Source organism: Barbus barbus (genome assembly GCF_936440315.1).
Source record: "Barbus barbus genome assembly, chromosome: 14".
Taxonomy (NCBI): Eukaryota; Metazoa; Chordata; class Actinopteri; order Cypriniformes; family Cyprinidae; genus Barbus; species Barbus barbus.
The window spans coordinates 21018032-21038586 of NC_136742.1; the positions used below are offsets into that span (position 1 = coordinate 21018032).

The window sequence follows — 20555 nt, forward strand, 5'->3', positions numbered from 1 at the left end:
AACAACCTCCAGAGGGCAGGAGTGATGGTATCACAATCTACTGTTCATAGAAGACTTCATGAACAAAAGTACAGAGGCTACACCAGAAGATGCAATCACTCATTAGCAAGAAGAATAGGAGACGAGCCTCAAAAATTCTGGGACAAGGTTTTATGGACCAAAATGATGGAAAGGCTAAAGTTTGGAGAAAGAAAGGATCTGCTCATGATCCCAAACATACAAGCTCATCTGAAACACAGTGTACACAGGTGTACATTATAGTACACATTACACAAGTAATGTAATGGCTTGGGCTTTAATCGCTTCTTCTGGGACAGGCTCATTAATCTTCATTAATGATGTAACACATGATGGCAGCAGCAAAATTAACTCAGAAGTCTACAGAAATATTTTGTCTGACAATTTACAGAAAGATGCAACCAAACTGATTGGGAGATCATTCATCATGCAGCAGGATAATGACCCAAAACAGTTCATCAGGGGCAAGAAGTGGAAGGTTTTAGACTGGCCAAGTCAATCTCCACACTTAAACCCTGTAGAGTATGCATTTTACCATGCTAAAGAAGAGACTGAAGGGAGTAACCCCCCAAAACTGAAAGAGGCTGCGGTGAAAGCCTGGAAAAGCATCACAAAAGAAGAATGCAAAAGTTTGGTGTTGTCAATGGGTCACAGGCTTGATGCAGTTATTGAAAGCAAAGGATTTGCAACTAAATATTAAGTCTTTTTCACTTTAATCTATGTTAATGCTATCTGTTCCAATACTTTTGGTAACATGAAAAATGGGTGGGTTCAAACAAAAGGTGCTATCTTCTAAGTTGTGTATCAGATCCAGATGAAAATACCTGTAAATAAAAGCTGAAATATGAATCTCTCATCTCATATTCATCTTTTGATGTCAAACCCAAATGTTTTCAGGCTACAGCAAAAATAAAGGAATTGGCCTCACTGTCCCAATACTTTTGGAGGGCACTGTATGTATGGCATGATAACTGCTTGTACACTTTTTCTGAAATTGATGGCACTCTAACACATCTACAGCACCTGCTATTGTATTAAAGCATAGCTGATTCTGTCCCCTTTTCCCATTATACACAGCTCATCCTCCATCTTAAAATGACCTACGGCAATGTTTCACCTGCACTGAATCCAGGATTTTAATAGTACTCTGAATTCTCATGCAGCTTTGAAAGACAACCGATAACTACTGCATAAAAATCTAGTGTCATTTCATATTATCATAATTAGATTATAATGAAGCTTTTGTTAGAATTTCAAATTTTACGACATCCTCTCACATATTCATTGAGATTACACAAGAATAGACTATGAACGGTTTAAAAAGTTTTATTCTGTCATTGTTACTTCAACAAACACGTTTACAAACTTGTTCCAGCATATTAAAATGTATATTTGCCTTCAGGTAATTCTAAAATAAAGCCATGGACAGAGCAAATGCTCAGATCCCTCATTGAATACCAATTAAAAAACAATTAATGAACACATTTTAACATTAACATGTACAAGCCTGAGGAAAACCAACATGATCTTACTCTCTGAACCACAAATATACATGCTTAAGCACATGATTCTTACAGATCTCCCATTAGAGGACAATTCATATTCTTTTATTTACTTAATTTTTCTTTATCAAATTATTTTGTGGTAAGAGCTTCAAGAGTGATGGTTAGATCTTCACGACAGAATAAATGCCCTGGGAATATGTACTATTTTGCCATAAAGTGACATCTTGAGAACTTTTCCTGCAAAAATTTAGGGTGGCAATTCCCAGCAGCAGATACAAATTGTCCAGAATGTATTAAAACAGCTCACCCTCTGTGACAAAGGCATTAGTATAATTTAATTTCAGCTAAGAACTTTTACTGGTATTTGCCTGGTCCTATGACACCCATTTAGTTTCATTAGTTTTAAGCAATATTACAACAAGCACACACTGAAGTAACTTGCTTGACGCTATTAAAAGGACACACATGGCACAGAACAAGAGTGAGAGAAAAAATGGTCATTAAAAGCATCAGAAAGATGTTTTCATCTGATCATCTGGCAGTGATGTCTTCTCCCCTTTTAGAGCACAAACTGTTGACCCCTGGTTATGCTGTGATCCGTGGCAGGGGGTTGGGATGAGGTGGGATTGGGGGATTTGTTGAGCTCGGTCCTTGGCCTCCTTTCCACGTCAGATGATGGGATACACAAGAGCATCCAAACTAGCAACAACCTGACTTGCTCTCAGCAGGCACTGTTTGTTGGTCCAGTTTAATCTTGTCACCATTGCTCTCTTCATATGGAAGACCTTTATCATTGAGAAGGATGTTCTCCACCAGGAACCGGGCAGCCTCATCAACTTTGATGTTCTCCTGCAATGAACAGAGTCAAATGTTAAAGGGATAGTTCACCCGACAAGCATTCCTCATGTTGTTCCAAACTTGTACTTTGTACTTGTAAGTTTGGAACAGTTTCTTTCTTCTCCATAACATAAAAGACAACATTTTGTTGTCTCTTAAACTGTTTTTGAACATACAATGAAAGACAGCTGTGTCCAAATATCAATGGACCTCGGTGATTTTCATTGTATCGACAAAAAACACAGACATACTTCAAAATATCTTTCTTTGTGCTCTGCAGAAGAAACTAAGTCATACAGGTTTAGAACGACACTGGAACTTTTCCAGAATATTGAGATCATTTACAGAACGGTCAATAGACCTAACTTGTTAAGCTAAACTGAGTGCTTATTGAAGCTTTGAGAGGTACTTCAGCATGAAGCTGGATTGATGGCACCCGCCTACACAACGCCTCTCTTCTCATCGCTCTTTCGAGACAATTCACTGTCTTTCCATTTACATCCCTCTATCCCTCAGCAGTCTGTGGCTTCAAAGCAATAAAGTGGGAATGAGACAGATTTGAGGAAAAGGGCAGAAAACAGAAAGGTTAAACAAAAGCCAGCCATCTGTATTTGTCATTCACCTAGAGTACTTAACACAATACATGTGGCACGGCCATGCTGAGTGACAATGACAGTTTCTATGAGATAACTGATGTCCAGCAGTGGGCAAGAAAAACAAGATAATCAACAATGCTAATACATGGCCTATGGAACACTATTTGCTTGCAGTGAGAAGTGTAAATAACTTGAATTTTCAAGCTAGTTAAGAGCATCATGAAACTTTTTGAGGCATGACTTTCAGAAAGTGTTCTGTGCTTTCTTTTGGTAGTACAGTATATGTTTGGTACATCTACATACATATACATACATATATATATACTTTTACTTACTTACTTGGACACCGGCAAGGGATAGTAGTAGCTTTTTATTTAATTTTTTCATTGATATGTTTATTATTGAAATGTTGTTGTTATATGCATGTGTTAATTTTATTTAATTTCTTTATTTTCTTAAATATGTGGGTAGATAGTATTTATAGAGTTGTAACTTTTTAGTTTTAGTTACTTTTTCTTATTTGTAAGTCGCTTTGGACAAAAGCGTCTGCTAAATGACAAAAGTAAGTAAAGTATATATATATATATATATATATATATATATATATATATATATATATATATATATATATATATATATATATATACATATACACATATACATATATATACATATACACACATATAATATATATATATATATATATATATATATATATATATATATATATATATATATATATATATATATATATATATATGTATGTATGTATGTTAACAGTTGAAATGTTGTGTTTTGAGTTGGGTATTAACAGTGCTACGAAATAATATTTATGATTTAGTGCTGTATAAATAAAACTGAATTTAATTAACCATAAATGCAGATCTGCTTGATTGTGATTTTATTTTTTATTGATTGTCAACAAAATGGGGCCATTCAAAACCTTTATAAAGTCCTCCTTCCTCTGTAAACTATCTTCTAATGGCTGACACAACACATGCACCATAGGCCCAGCGGACAACTTGTCTGTATGCTGTCATTATTGATTGTGTTATACCAATGGCATCAAAAAGTGTTACTTATAGGTAGTCATGACCTAAATAGAGTTAACTTGTAATTAAGAATCAAAATTATTCAGACCGTTTTAATATTAAAATCTTTAACAATGTATTTATGCATGTATACAAGTATTTAGCTTAGAGTAATAAATTATTTCTGCCCTAAAACATGTGTCTGCTGGCCTGGAGAGGTCTATGCTTTCCTTGCATTTCCCACACAAGCACCTATGAATCAAAAACGTGTTTATCTCTCTCTCCTGCGGTGATAAGAAACCACTATCACGTAACGTTAGTGTCGGATATTAACGAGTGTGACATGCCTGATCAACGCTTATTAGTTTCTATTACTGGTAGTATCAATACTAGCATTGCTATTGCCTGATTACATTAGCTAACGTGTGTATATCTGTAAGCTAACACTGATCTCTCACCAAACACCTGCCCTGTTCTCCTCACATCAACTCAATATGTCTTCTCTGACCGTTGTTCTATCTAATCCTGGCCTGTCCTGCTCTCTTGGCTGCATCTTGGTGCATCACTTCTGGTTTTGGCGCGTTTCAGATGCGGAAGTAAAATTCTCTCACAAAAACGACTCCAGAAGCCTTAATAGCGTATTTTAAAGAAAATCTAGTTCCTAGAACTATATCTGTATAGTTCCTATACTATATATGTATATGTATATATATATATGTATATGTATATGTATATGTATGTATGCATTTATTTATTTATATTTTTTTCCAAGGTTTAATGGTCTTCCAAATTTTCTACAATAGTCATTTGTTCAAAAAAGTGGGGCAAGGTGCAAAAACAAAATATACATGTGGTCCACTAGGAGAGGAGCAATAGTAAGAGATAAAAAAAAGAGAGAGACAGAAACGATCTTTAGATCAGTCAGCGTAGAGGCTTGATTGAACACAAGGAGGTCCCAATAGATAAGAGCAGACACATTTACCATACACAAACATGCACGTGCACAAACACACACACATTTACACACGACAGGTGCCAGAACTCCCTGCCAGACACCTGTGCACTTGAGTCCCTAATGAAGAGATCCATTTCAGAAACATGTGCTTATGCAGACTGACTGATGAGACACCTTCTGTTAAACAGTTAAGACCAGACACTGCTACCGACAGAAACCGAACAAACACTTTTTAAATAGCAAGACACAGTAAACATATATTTAAGGCCAAAACATGTGACTTGAAAATGCATTTCAAGGGGTACAATTTAACAGGGAGTTTAAACCTACACAATCACACACTCTTCAAGACACTGTACTCCCCGGAATTAACAAACAGACATTTCCTTCTCCTCCTTCCTGTTCCTCTTTTCTTCCTTCTCTCATACCAGAGTATTTCTCTTTATCCAACAATTTATCCAGATTCACCTAGCATCCCTCAAATGTAATATAGGAAAGAGATTAATGTGCAAAATATATCAAAGAAACTGCTGATGTAAAACTCTAAACACACATATTTCATTATCTTTTGCAGCTTTTTTAAGATTCCGCTGATACTGCAAAATATGTGACTATGGATCTTAGTCGGGAATGACAACCATTTGTAATAAAAACCATGTGAAAATCAGCATACTGCTGGCACTAAGAAAAATAACATCACAAACACAAGGGCATAAATAATAATAGTTAAATATAGTTGAATAAGTAATATAAATGAATAATAATAATAATAATAATAATAATATAAATAATAATAACAACAAATTGAATAATTAAAAATAAATTAGTAGCAAAAAATATTTTACTGATGTACACTGCAGCTCATAATGCATTATTGCTATTATTGAGCCAAAAAGCAAAAATACACTACTGTTCAGTTTGTGGCCAGTTAGATGTTTTAATGTTTGTAGTCTCTTATGTTTACCAAAGTTGCATTTATTTGATCAAAAATACAAAACAACGGTTATATTCTGAAATATTATTATAATTTAAAATGTAAAGTTTAAATAATTTAGTGCTCAAGAAACATTTCTTATTATCACTCTTGAAAACGGTTGTGCTGCTTAATATTTTTTGTGAAAACTGTGATACATTTTTCCCAGGATTCTTTGATGAATGGAAAGTTCAAAAGAACAGCATTTATTTAAAACATTAAATAATACATCTCTATTGCCATTTTTGAAGAATTCGGTGCATCTTTGCTGAATAAAAGTATGAATTTATTTCAAATAAAAATTACTCCAATGACTCTACTTTCAATTTAAATTACTCCAAAGTTTTGAATGGTAATATAATAAAAAAATAACTTAAAAATAATTAATTAATATAAATACAATTAACAAATAAATCAAAATAATATATATTGCAATGCACTCGGTCAATGTGTAAACATAGCTGTAGCAATAAAATTTGACATTCAAGTTTTAGCCAATGTACTACTAAACATTGTGCTACTAGTACTACATTTTAAATCAGTGGGAAAAGTTTCAGCAATTCAAGCTGAGATGAAAAATTTCTCCCACAAAAATCCCATACATCCCGCTGCTTCACGTGATAAGTTACACACTGCACATTTGACGTACGTCTGGTGATTCAGGCAGGAGGAGTGGCTAATGTTCTTAAGACTGCCGCAGTGGTGCCGTTTTGGCCTTAATACCATGGAGAATGTCAGCCATTTTAAATACTTGATCTAATATGGCAGCTTTCATGGTCGTCTGAGCTGATTAGAGAGGAAAGGTGTAGTAAGAAGCTTCTATTCTTAGCAAAAATGTCTCGTGACAAGTTCTCCTTCAGTTTGACCAAGCACAAACAGACATTTAAGTGGCTAAGTGAACACAGAATGAGCTTATATTACCTTAGCTGATGTTTCAAACCAGCCCAAAAACCCAGCCTCCTTGCAGAAGTTGTCCATAACTGAGGAATTGTTCGATCCATCTTTCTTCTGGTCACATTTATTGGCGAGAAGGACAGAAGGGATGGGATTGCCATTGGCCAGTTTCACCTTGCTGTCCAAATCATGCTTCCATTTTGAAACGGCCTCGAACGTAGAGCCTCGAGTAATGTCGAAAACAACAAATGCACCCACTGCCTCCTTATAGTAAACTCTGGTCATGTTCCCAAACCGCTCTTGACCTAAACATGAGACAAACATATAATACAAGCACAATTATTATGAGTGATAGAGAGGTCAACAAAATATGTAACAAGCATTTCATTTGAATTTTAATTCAACCAGTTGAAATTCCTAACATGTTTTTATACATTTTTATAATGGGAGTTAATGAGAGCATGTGGTTGCTAATTAAAGCAGGTTTATGTTAATCACTGCAATACTGTGCTCTCGTGTTCCAGCCCACAGTACGTAAAGTCTGACTGATTCTGGTCACAATCAGTCTGAGATGTGCTGCTCAGTCTCATAGTTCATCTTGCCTGGGAGGGATAAAGCCCAGCACAGCGCAAAATCTTTGAAAGCTAGATGGACAGAAAAAAGGAAGAGTGGAGTGAAAGATTCACCCAGCGGTAGTTGCTAATAGCACATCAAAGACTCAGTGCACACACCCCTCTCATATCCCTCTCACCTAAATTCACCACACTCGCTTATGTCATTACATTTACTGCCTTCATGTAAAAATAAAGAGAATACATCAAGCATTTACAGTATATACTTTTTTTTAATGTACAAAACATCATGTTGAGGGAAGCGGTTACGGAAGAGATCAAATTAAAAATTAAGAATGGAAAAAAGAAATAGTTTTTGAACCTGCCATTTATTCTGACTAGCTTAAAAAGGAAAAAACTGAGCTTGACCTCGTTTTTGATGCAACACAGTAAGGCATGTAATTGTTACATACTTTAAATTCCAGTCACATATGACATCCAAAATAAGGGAATTGTAAAGGGATAGTTCACTTCTACACACACAGTAAGTATCTACACATATATTCACACAACACAAGTAAGCGTAAATAATGATGCATTTCTACAATAGCAAAATTAACTGAAGGCTTCTGAGCAATGCTGCATTTAATTGGTATATTTTTTGTGGTATGCTAAGCTATTTTTCAAAAGTGAGTTGTGAACACGTAGCATCAAGTAACCTAGACCCCTCAGAACCAGATCCGTGACTTGTTGCAGTGTGCTGTTTCCCACAGGAACAAAAAGACTTCAGAGCAGTTTCATAAGTCTAGAACGCTCTAGTCTTAGTGTTTATGCAGCAGTTAAGTCAGAGCCCAACCACTCTCTAAGATCAGAGTTCAGACAGAGGAAGACTGTGATCACAGGCCTGTCTGTAATGCCTGACATTGCTTTGTTCTTCACTCTCTCACCCTTTCTTCGGAGAGTGAGAGAAGCTGGGGAAGTGCAGTGAGGCAATGCCTGTGTGTTTGTGATAAGAAAGATGGAAGATTCACATATTTCGCTTCTATGCCAATGGGCTGAAGGATATTGACATTTCTCTGTGTACAAACAGCATGGAGTATGTAACATTAATTTAATCAGTATTGTGGAAGTTACTTTAAATTTCTAGCTATTCTTGAATGGAAATATACAGCATATCCAAGCAATATGATGCAATGGAGAATGCTGTTTTTCCAAACATCATGTCTGGTCATCACAGCCTGTTATGGTTATATTAACAGCCAACAGTATGACTCTAAGTGTGTCAGGAACTATTCAATAAAAAGCAATAAGTTAATATTGAGTAACTTATTTTCTAAACACAATATTTCCAGCTACTGTTTATTCTTGCTCGACCAGCAAAAACTGAGAAAGTTGAGTGGATGATTCAATGGCTCGCTCATTTTGGCAGTCACTGAAGTAATTTAATAAGTAATCTACTTATTGCAGTAAATATACTTTACTGCATCCCAACCAAAATCAGTAATATTAATATAGTTAACTAACTGCATCATATTCAGTAATATCTGCTGTTATAGATTTGTGGTGTTTATTTATTTATCTAAATTTAAAGGTCCCAATAAGCCCTCAAAACATTTACAGAGGAACATGTGGGCCACATAAACTGGATTTTTAACTGGCCAAATTTTTGTCCCAGTCCAACCCTGCTCTCTACTGCTGCATTCAATACAATAGGGTTATAGCGTGTAGACCTTCAGATGTCTATATTAGGTTTCCAGTGATCAGCATTGAAACATGGAGCACATTTCACCCCCCCAACGGTCTCAGCTCCATTATCTTCGCTCGTTCAGCTACGCACTTCACATGCAAAAAGCTCCTTAGGTCTCTCAGCAGCTAATTGCTCTTGATTGCGGGACTAAATTTAGACCATTTAACCTCAGGTGAACACACGGGAGGGCTGACACACAAGTAGACAGAACCTAATTCTTGGCTCCTGGTCCATTTTGGGCACACAGCCCTAAAAATCTTTTTAAAAACTCGCTCTGACGAATTAAAGATACTGAATACCCAGAGACCAGCCACATACGAACTCGTGAACACATTTGGTGCGCTGGGCCAGCTGTCACAGAGCAAGTCAAGAAAGAAAATCTCAGAAATGCTTTTAGTTTCTAGAAACAGCATGTGAAGAGCCAGAATTGTACCCTTGATCAATACTTTACGCCACAATATGCTGTGCATGCTGTTGTGAACTGGTATTTTCTTAGAATTAATGGTTCTCTGTGTGTTTACATGAAAAAGGCAAATGGAGTAGTCTTGTATTAACTGAGAAAAAGCCAGTGTGATGTAATAGTTTCACAATGAAAGGTGCTTTCCCTGGTCCATGGCTCCATGAGGGGCGTGTGAAATTGTACTAAAATGAAGAAGCCAATAAATACATTTTTGCATTAATCTAGTTTGTGAAATTCAAAGAAATGCACTTTTTCTTTGATTGTGAAAACAATTTGTAGTGAAGTTATGCTTATAAAGACTTATACTTTCTTTATAGGTAAGAAGACCTGATGGGCCTGATCTGAAAACAAACCATATGTATATACACACACACACACACACACACACACAGTGGTGTGAAAAAGTGTTGGCCCCCTTCCTGATTTTTTATTTTATTGCATGTTTGTCACACTTTAATGTTTCAGATCAAACTAATTTAAATATTAATCAAAGATAACACAAGTAAACACAACATGCAGTTTTTAAATGGGGAAAACAAAATCCAAACCCACATGGCCCTGTGTGAAAAAGTGTTTGCCCCCCCCCCTCTCTCCCTCGCTGTTAAAACATAACTGTGGTTTATCAAGCTGAAGCGAACTTGGGTTCTGCAGCAGGACAATGATCCAAAACACACCAGCAAATCCACCTCTGAATGGCTGAAGAAAAACAAAATGAAGACTTTGGAGTGGCCTAGTCAAAGTCCTGATCTGAATCCTATTGAGATGCTGTGGCATGACCTTAAAAAGGTGGTTCATGCTCGAAAACCCTCCAATGTGGCTGAATTACAACAATTCTGCCAAGATGAGTGGGCCAAAATACCTCCACAGCACTGTAACAAACTCATTGCAAGTTATCCCAAATGCTTGATTGCAGTTGTTGCTGCTAAGGGTGGCCCAACCAGTTATTAGGTTTAGGGGGCAAGCACTTTTTCACACAGGGCCATGTGGGTTTGGATTTTGTTTTCCCTTCATAATAAAAAAACTTCATTCAAAAACTGCATGTTGTGTTTACTTGTGTTAACTTTGATTAATATTTAAATTTTGATGATCTGAAACATTAAAGTGTGACAAACATGCAAAAAAATAAAATCAGGAAGGGAACCAACACTTTTTCACACCACTGTATGTATGCATGTATGTATACATATACATACATATATATATATATATATATATATATAGTGGCGGGAGGAGCCAACGACAGACACAGTGGGCGTGGCGTCAAGCCTAGGAGAGGTTTTTATTAAACAAAACATTAAAATAAAGTGTCCAAAGGGGGAAAAGTGTCCAAAATAAACAGGGATCTGGTGTCCTCGTTGTGCTGCGGGGCTCGTGAAGAAAGGCAGTGTTCAGGAGGGAAGGGTCCAGGTAAGGGGCGGAGTCCGGCGGCCGCACGCGTTCCCGTCTGGAGGTCCCGGGGCGCGGGTGACGGCGGCTTCTGTGGCGGCTTCGTCCAACTCCTTGATCCCCGGGTGCTCGACGGGATTCCACGGCCCGGCGTCCTTGCCCGACGGCCGTATCGCGGCTGCGGTGTCGGCCGGACTGCGGGTAGTTCCCTCTACGCTCCCTTTCCTGGACCCACGAGGACACCAGCGTGCATGCACGGGGAAGAGACCGGTCTCTTGAGGAGAGGCGCGCTCGGCGTTTAAACGGCGGCGGTGATGAGGCTCTATTCACGTCAGGTGCGCCTCATCACACGCCGCCAGCCCTGGCTGTTTCAGCGCCCCTCCTCTCTCACACACCCACTCCCGTCGGGAGCCTGGTGAAGGGCGGCGAATACGGGACGGGGTGGTGATGATGGACAGGGGGGAGGCAGCCGACTCGTCACATTCCCCCCCCCCAAGCGACATCCCCGTCCTAGGGTCGCCGCCCACGCAGGAGTGCTACCTTCCTCAACCAGGCTCCAGCGGTCGGAGTGGGCGGGGCAGGGATTCCTCTCCGGGCAACGCTCCCTCTCGCACCGCACTGGAACCGGGACAGAGAAAGCGGGTTTTAGTTGACAGCCTCAACCAACCACGGGGTAATGATGACAAAGACAAAACGTCACTTACCCCACTGGTGGCTGGGAGGCTGTCCCCGTCCTTCCTCCGTCCCCGTACGGGCTCTACGGCTTCATGCGAGCAAGAGGGGATGACGTCATCAGATGTTGCCCAACTGCGCTGTCTAGGCTCCGCCTGCCCGCATTCTCCACCACTGTGGCGGGAGGAGCCAACGACAGACACAGTGGGCGTGGCGTCAAGCCTAGGAGAGGTTTTTATTAAACAAAACATTAAAATAAAGTGTCCAAAGGGGGAAAAGTGTCCAAAATAAACAGGGATCTGGTGTCCTCGTTGTGCTGCGGGGCTCGTGAAGGAAGGCAGTGTTCAGGAGGGAAGGGTCCAGGTAAGGGGCGGAGTCCGGCGGCCGCACGCGCTCCCGTCTGGAGGTCCCGGGGCGCGGGTGACGGCGGCTTCTGTGGCGGCTTCGTCCAACTCCTTGATCCCCGGGTGCTCGACGGGATTCCACGGCCCGGCGTCCTCGCCCGACGGCCGTATCGCGGCTGCGGTGTCGGCCGGACTGCGGGTCCGGCCGCTCGCGTCTCTGGCGGCGGCGGGTAGTTCCCTCTATGCTCCCTTTCCTGGACCCACGAGGACACCAGCGTGCATGCACGGGGAAGAGACCGGTCTCTCGAGGAGAGGCGCGCTCGGCGTTTAAACGGCGGCGGTGATGAGGCTCTATTCACGTCAGGTGCGCCTCATCACACGCCGCCAGCCCTGGCTGTTTCAGCGCCCCTCCTCTCTCACACACCCACTCCCGTCGGGAGCTTGGTGAAGGGCGGCGAATACGGGACGGGGTGGTGATGATGGACAGGGGGGAGGCAGCCGACTCGTCACAATATATATATATATATATATATATATATATATATATATATATATATATATATATATATATATATATATATACATACATACACACACACACACACACACACACACACATACATATATAATGTGTGTGTGCTGTAATATAATTTTTTTAAGGAAAATGGCAGATTGTATAAAAAGCTTTTTTTTTCAACATCCTAATGAATTCCAGATCCTGTTGAAATCAGTTTTTACCACTTTATGAACACATTTTACTAAAAAAATCATGGAAATGTTTATGGAAATATCCAGTTCCTACCGTGTATCCATGAATGTTCTGTAAAATGTGTCTTGAATTAGCAACAAGAGTCACTTAGGCAAAAGTCTGTGCTTCTCCTATGTGATCAAACCTTTACTACATTACAATTGATGATGATTACAGTGGTTGACAAACCAGGGCTTGTTGTGCAGAAAAACCACAAGAGATCTGCACTTTTTTTTTTAATAAAGGCCTTTTTTGACAGGTGAGGTACAGTGATGGAGAGGTTTTAGGTCATTTTTATTATTTTGTCATTTTCTGAGTGCTTCTGATCAATAATGTAGATGCTTCAAATTGTTCATGCAGAGAATGAGAGGGTCAGGAATGATGGTGTCAATAATTGTGTGGTGGGAGACCTCATTCTCCCTCCTGGGGAAACAATGTCAAGAATCAATCTCCATTTATCACCAATCAATGGACTTGTCTTTACAACTCACAAAAGAATTGGCGGGACGTCAACCTGCCTGTAGCATGTGCAAATATAGCACAACACAAACTGACAATTTCTCAACAGCAAAAAGGGACCCGAGGTAAACAAAAGCTTTGACTGCATGACGGCAATAGAGACGGGCGATCAACATTTTGAGAGGTCAATAGCGGCTAATGATTTAAAAGAAATGACTAACAATGAACTGTTTTGACAATGAGTGAGTCTTAATGACACAGAAGTCACTTTATTCAGTGACTAGTTCTGATAGCAGTTTATGTTACTTCCTTTTGAAACCACACCAAGTGGCACTGGCTTTAATACAATATATCAGTTCAATGAGAAATCATACGTGGAACAGAAATTCAATCAGTCATAGATAACTGACATCTCTAGGAAACAGCTTGCAATATACTGGGATAAAGTTAAATTTTTCAAAGTAAAAAGTTCAGAAGTTAAGAACATGCCTATCATAAAATATATGTATTAAAGTTACTATCATTGCATTTTTAATTTTTAGTGCATTTTTTAATTAATTAATGTATACGACAAAAAAAGAGTGTCATGTCTTTGACCCACATGCTGTAACGTTCAAAGTATTACAGTAACGTGACCAGCAGCATTGTTTATTATTTTAAAGTACCCTTTTGTTTAATTTCTTGGTTAAACGTCACAACAAATCTGTATACTTCTAAATATGACTGCTAATGTGAATTATGGTGATCCTGAAAAGAAGATCACTTAAAAGCTTGAGACAGTGAGAGAAAAGAGAGGGTGGTGGTGTAGGGAGACAGGGATACTATCTGTCCATAGCCATGGCAACCTGAAGTTTCTCCTGCATGGCCTTTATCAAGATAACAATCTTGTGGGTGTGTTGCTATGGCAACAATCCAAACCAGAGAAGCCAGCTGCATATTTTTTTGGTGCTTCGTGGAACATCAACACACTTCAGACGCTTTGGGCCACTGTTACATCCCTAACCAACAGTACAGCTAATGACCAGAGACAGAGGCTTCACGACACTGGGGTGAACGAACGATCGATCGCTAGATAGACATAACGATAGATAGATAGACATAACGATAGATAGACAGAACGACAGAACGACAGACAGACAGACAGACAGACAGACAGACAGACAGACAGACAGACAGACAGACAGACAGACAGACAGACAGACAGACAGACAGACAGACAGACAGACAGACAGACAGACAGATAGATAGATAGATAGATAGATAGATAGATAGATAGATAGATAGATAGATAGATAGATAGATAGATAGATAGAACGACAGACAGAACGATAGATAAACAGAACGACAGACAGACAGAACAACAGACAGACAGAACGACACACAGACAGACAGAACAACAGACAGATAGATAGATAGAAAGTTAGAACGATGGATAGATGATGCACTGCTGCTCTAAGATGTCATCCCAATCCTTGGCACAAGGTTAAGACTTTCTTTAAATGAAAAAACATTTACAGCCCCGGTGGAGCACTGCTATTCTGGGCCAAGGTAGGCGGGTGAGCCCCTGGCTTCAGTCAGGGTCCGACACATACGTATTTGAAGAAGGCCTTGATTACAGTCATCCAATTCAGGGTCATTATCATAATCGCCAGTCGGTGTGGGTATAGAAAAACAGCGCAATTGATTAGTACCACTGAGCTACCAATTATGTGCATGATTAGCAGGGTTAATTAGCGGTGTAGAAGTAAATGCGTAAATGGGGCAGACTTTGATCAACTTTATCCAGGATGATACAGGTCTGGACTAGCTTTGGGAACTGGGCCAGGATGTCAAAGTGAACAGTTGAGATGCTTGTGTTTTTTAATTGCACATCATTGATATGGTACAACACACAGAACAGTACAATATTCCAGCTGTTCTCCAGACACATTCACACATGCACCCACATACCGACTGAAAGAATGCAACCCCTGTAATTCACACTTCATTGACGTTGTCCTTGCAGCTCACTGTGAAAACCAAGACTGAGGCGAGAGAATAAAAGGCTGAATGAGAAAGCAATTTTAAAGGAACACTGGAGACTAAATGAAGGACAATCCACGGCTGATGAAACACTGCCACTCAATCCTCTAAACATGCTAAAAACTAGCTTTTAGGCTAGAGATACTGTATATTTGTTTGGCACTCTAGGGTTTAAATGTTTTATACTTTTCTTTTTTTTTAACAGAAATATACTTAGTGTTTTATTTGCCGTACATTTTATTAAATATATAATGTACCTAATCTCATTCATTTAATCTCCATTTCCTATAAAATAATGTGTTTTTAAGTATATATAGTAATGTTAAAATGTAATGTGTTTTTTTCCTATAGGGCCTGTATTAATTTTTCATAATTGCTTGGACTTCATACTCAATGTCCAAATAATTAGTGAACGACTGGTACAGGTAATTTTACAGATAATTTAAGAAAATTTGCTATGAAAAACTTTTATGAACTATCAAAAAATAAAATATAATAAAGTGTCTTATTTACAATAACTTTGCCTCAGGATCTGAGATACAGAAATGAAACTAGACAGGTTAATGTCTTTTAAAGGCTATAAATAAAGTTTATAACTCTTTGGTTGAAGACTGTACATTTTTTTGCCATTCTATGTTTTACAATTTTGTTTTATGCTTTTTACAGAAATGTATGCATTTTTAATTTGCTATATTTTTTTTTACATGAAATATACCTCTTTTTTAAGATTTAATCTCCACTTCCTTTAAAAAAAAAAAAAAAAAAAAAGTTTTTTTCCCACCCCAGACTGTACAGCCTGTAATTGTTCATATTTGCACTTTGTACTCAAAATGTCTAAATGTTTAGTGAACAACTTCAATGTCCAGGTAATTTTGCGATAAAAAAACATATTTGGAAATTTCCTGAAGTAAAAAGCTATCACTTTTCCAAAAAAAAAGTTCCTCATATTCTAAGATGAGCAGAAATGAAGCTGGTTGGCTTGGCATTAAATACAGATAATTAAATCATGTACATTTTATCTGCTGTATGTCAGTTTCATGAATGTTAGTGTCTCGTGTGTAACCAAGAACAGATGTTTTGTCTCTGCATTGTGTCCCAGTAACAGTGAAGTTGTGCCACACTAACATTCATTACATCTATTAAAGAAACATGGCTTCAAAGAGCACATCAGAGATATATTTCAATTTGAAAATACTTGTATCACGGCAGAGTACATAGTTTAGGATGCAGGGTAGGTAAGGTATAAGGGGATATATAATTGTTTAGACCTATAAACCATCCCAGCCATACAAATCCTCACGATTCAATTTCACAGGAAGCTGATGCACATGACACTGAAATTAAATTGAAAACTAAAGTTGTCCATTTGTTTGCTGTGGACAGTTGGTACAGTGTATTGAATTACACATGCCTCCATGGTCCTATTGTGCTCGAGGAATACTGCAGTGGAAAGACATAATCGGTCTTCGGGGAAATATAGAGATTGCAATGTGGGTCTACCTCTAATGACAGCAGCAGTGCAGCAATGAGAAGAGAGAGCGTGTGAATAGATTACAGACAGCTCTCCAATGTCTCACAAGCACTATAGTGTGAAAATGCTGAGTCATTCTAAATTATAAAGTACTTTATTATCCCTAAAAATCTTACTAGATCATATTTGATACGTGAATTTGAAAGGACTCTTAATTATCAACTGTTGTAAAACCTGTTGCAATCAATCTTCTACATGCTTTCCACCTTCTGACTGATAGTTACTGATTGATAGATACTTGTTAAGCAAGTAAAAGGCCTTCTAGTGTAATTATAAAAATGTCCACCTTCAGGTTGTGGTACATGCCTAGTTTTGCTGTGAAATCTTTAATATTTTATATTTATAACAATATAAGTTTTATGTTGTTATTAATATTTAAAGATGAACATTTACTGGACTGGACCAACATAGATTTACTTGATTATCCATATACTTTTTGTTTAAGAAAAATCATGTTAAATTGCATGTATCAAATATTATACAACAGACTTTTGAGGAACGTTTATTTGTACATCAGTCAAATTGGGTCTCTGGATAAAATTGTTTTTTCTTTGAGCTCCTTTTTCCTCATCATATCATACAGTATGGGCTATTAAAGCCTGACGTATCAAATAAAATAATATATATAGAGAGAGAGAGAGAATAACATTTTTAAAAAATAGGCTATCACTATTATTTCATGTCAGGCTTTACAGGGTTAAATGTATGACTGTGTCTTGTATGGGTAGGGAATTTTTTTATTGCATATTAAACAAAGAACAACAGAACAGCTGTGGTATATTCCAGTTGTGTAGCCTAGATGTACAGTATGTGAAGTGCATGAAAAGTCCACGAGCAGTGTTATAAGAGCTGTGTTCCTTTTTCACGTGGAGCGCCAGGCAATCTGTCCAATGTGATTTTATAAGCAAGTGAAGGCTAGTGCAGTTACACAATTCTCTCTCATTATCTGTTACCTCACAAGAGAAAAAGAAAGAAAAATCTCAAAAAGAGATTGCTTTCTTATTCTATGACTTGCTTGCATTCCATAAAGTCATGTCAAGGTTTCGGTTGATCCGTGATTTCACTTCCCTTTTCACTAAAGCACGTTTAGTTACATAGCAGTGATATTGTACTGTAGGTCTGTTTGTGCCGCCGAATCAACAAAGATAACTCATATGTGGAATTTAATAACTTGCAGACTAGTTAGTAAACTTGTTTATGTTTAGGCTGCGTCTCAAAACCCAATGAGCTGCTTACTGAGACAAAACGTTAACTCGTTCTAGCCCCTATTATGTCTAGATAGGCAGCTCACGGGGTCATAATAGTGGCATGAAGCATATCCCCTCCCTCTCTAGTCTCACAACATGACCTACATTGCGTTAGTAATTATGTTCGCTAACGTGATCACAGTAAGCTAGGACTCACACTTATTCTGGGCTTGATTTTTTTTTCTTTTACGGTTATTTAAAGGTCATAATAGCCAGGATTGCCCTGTTTCATTTTAAGCAGCCTTGGTGTGCCTAACCGGGAGCAGATCTGGAATCAAAGTCCGAATCGTTGATCGAGTCGGATCTTTTTAATGATACAATTGAATCGGTACACTCTGAACGATTCGTTCACAAACCTGATTGAATCTGTCCTGGCGGTTTTTGAGTCAAGGAATTTTAAATTAATTTAAAATATTAAAATGGTTTAAATCACTTGAACGATTCCGATGAACATATCTTTTGAACCTAATGATTCGAGTGGACTGATCGTAAAAGCATTTGTCTTAAAATGTGGTGGTAAAAATTTTTTATAAATAAAATCTGAAAATATATTTACAGCTGATTGACAGTTGTAACAGGCTTAGGAAGAAAGTACGTTTTAATTTAACTTTTTCAACCAAGCGATAACAATAGTAAGCCTAAATGTTGAGTTTAATGTAGCCTATATGCAAATTATTTGGCTTGTTTTGAACAATCAAATTGGACACATTAAATTAAACTATCCTTTACATTTTAGGTTTTTAATAACTTAATTGAAATTTAAAAAATGCAGATATAATATTTTATTTATCGTCTTTACTGAAACGGTTACTCGGATGCTATGTCAGGATACCACGCGATGACGGAATCGCGTCATGATTTACTGGACAAGAAAAGTTGAATATGGTACATTTGTTTTGGCATTGCCCCTTTGTAAAAACATTTTGGCAAAATGTCTGTGATTTTATTGTACAAAACATTGACAGTTATTTTGTTTTGTTTCGGAAATATGTATTATTTGGTATCTCAGAGAGTAGCAGAGAAAAGCACAATCACGTTTACATGATAAATCTTATTCTTTTATATGCAAAATTTCATATTCACAAATATAAGTTCTCCAGCAAAAAAATTTTTTTTTTTTTCTTTTAGGAAGGAAATGGAGCATTATATTGATATTTGGGGAAGTCGTGGCCTAATGGTTAGAGAGTCGGACTCGTAATCGAAAGGTTGCGAGTTCGAGCCCCCGGCCGGCAGGAATTGTAGATGGGGGGAGGGAATGTCCAGCGCTCTCTCCACCCTCAATACCACGACTGAGGTGCCCTTGAGCAAGGCACCGAACCCCCAACTGCTCCCCGGGCGCCGCAGCATGGCTGCCCACTGCTCCGGGTGTGTGTTCACGGTGTGTGTGTGTGCATTTGTTCACTACTCACTGCTGTGTGTGTGCACTTGGATGGGTTAAACGCAGAGCACCAATTTCGAGTATGGGTCACCATACTTGACAATACGTCACGACTTTACTTTTTTTATATTATACGATTTTCTATGAAACAAAAGGCAACTAAAATGTTGAAAGTTTGTAAACGCTTTAATATTTTTGTATAAATCTGTATTAGTAGACAGCCCCTCTATAATTGTTTACATCATGTATAATGTTTGTTATATACATGTAATTTGTTTGTTAATAAAAAAAAAGAAAAAAAGAAAAGTGAATTTGTTCACGATTCTTTGAAACGAACTGTTCAAAGGAACCGATACTCGGAATGAATGAACTCTGAATTGCCATCAAGCACAACATTACATCAAGAGTCATGTGCTACCTTGTGCCTGCCTGGAGGCTTATTTAATGTCAAGACAATGAAGAAAAAACCTTAAACGGGTGGCCATGTACAATATAAAACACTTCAAACTGTGTCTGTAGGTTTATTAGATGAAACCTAGATTTAAGACATTTCCATTTACGTTACTCGTCCTTACCTGCGATGTCCCATAGCTGTAGCCGCACTAGTGTTTTGCTGTCCCAGTTGAGGACTTTGAGCGCAAAATCCACTCCTATGGTCGCTCTGTAGTGTTGCGAAAAGAGTTGGTGCACATATCGCTTTATGATGCTCGTCTTTCCCACACCGAGTTCCCCGATTACCAAAACTTTAAACAAATGCTCCTTACACTCCGACACAGACCCGCCTGCCATGCTGCCAAATGTCAGTTATGAGAGAGGAAAGTTTTGGCAACTTTGAGCAACCACTTCCCCTCTACTCCCTCACACAGTTTTGAGAAGTGTTTTGGGTTCGAGGACGTGAATAAGGAAAGCACACGCTCCCTCTCCTCCCACCGGACAAGCACCTGATAAGTCATAGGACCCGGAAATATCACGCCTCGATTGGATTGCTTTGCTTTTCACCCGCTTGAGCTTTAGGGTCAAAGAAATATAGCACACACGCACACTCACGCGCTGCGGTCTGGTGAGTCGTGGAAGTTAAATAAAAGAGTTTGAGTTTCAACATGTGCGGTTCCTGAGCGAATGCAAAGATTGCGCAACATCATATTTGGTGTGATCAAAAGCAGACAGAAACTAACACGAAGATTAAATAAAAACCATTAGA

General features: G+C 38.4%; 2 protein-coding genes across 2 annotated transcripts in view; both read right to left on the reverse strand.

The window, feature by feature from the left end:
- The window catches only part of LOC306879751 (enhancer of rudimentary homolog), a 1222178-nt gene that overhangs the window by 367755 nt on the left and 833868 nt on the right, over window positions 1-20555 (reverse strand). The gene's annotated exons all lie outside the window — the stretch shown is intronic.
- Window positions 1329-20477, reverse strand: LOC306880556 (ras-related protein Rab-32-like). Its single transcript, XM_079434156.1, has 3 exons — window positions 19930-20477; window positions 6837-7114; window positions 1329-2372 (listed from the first exon to the last, which is right to left on the reverse strand). The coding sequence occupies exons 1-3, from the start codon at window positions 20141-20143 to the stop codon at window positions 2223-2225; spliced, it is 642 nt and encodes a 213-aa protein (XP_079290282.1). The 5' UTR covers window positions 20144-20477; the 3' UTR covers window positions 1329-2222.

Excerpts from the sequence above, each read along its gene's own strand:
- LOC306880556 (XM_079434156.1), bottom strand. The coding sequence starts at position 20,143 with ATGGCAGGCGGGTCTGTGTCGGAGTGTAAGGAGCATTTGTTTAAAGTT. Across the intron at positions 7,115-19,929 it reads ACAGCTATGGGACATCGCAG|GTCAAGAGCGGTTTGGGAAC; the intron begins GTAAGGACGAGT and ends TCTCATGTTTAG. Across the intron at positions 2,373-6,836 it reads GGTTTGAAACATCAGCTAAG|GAGAACATCAAAGTTGATGA; the intron begins GTAATATAAGCT and ends TGTTCATTGCAG.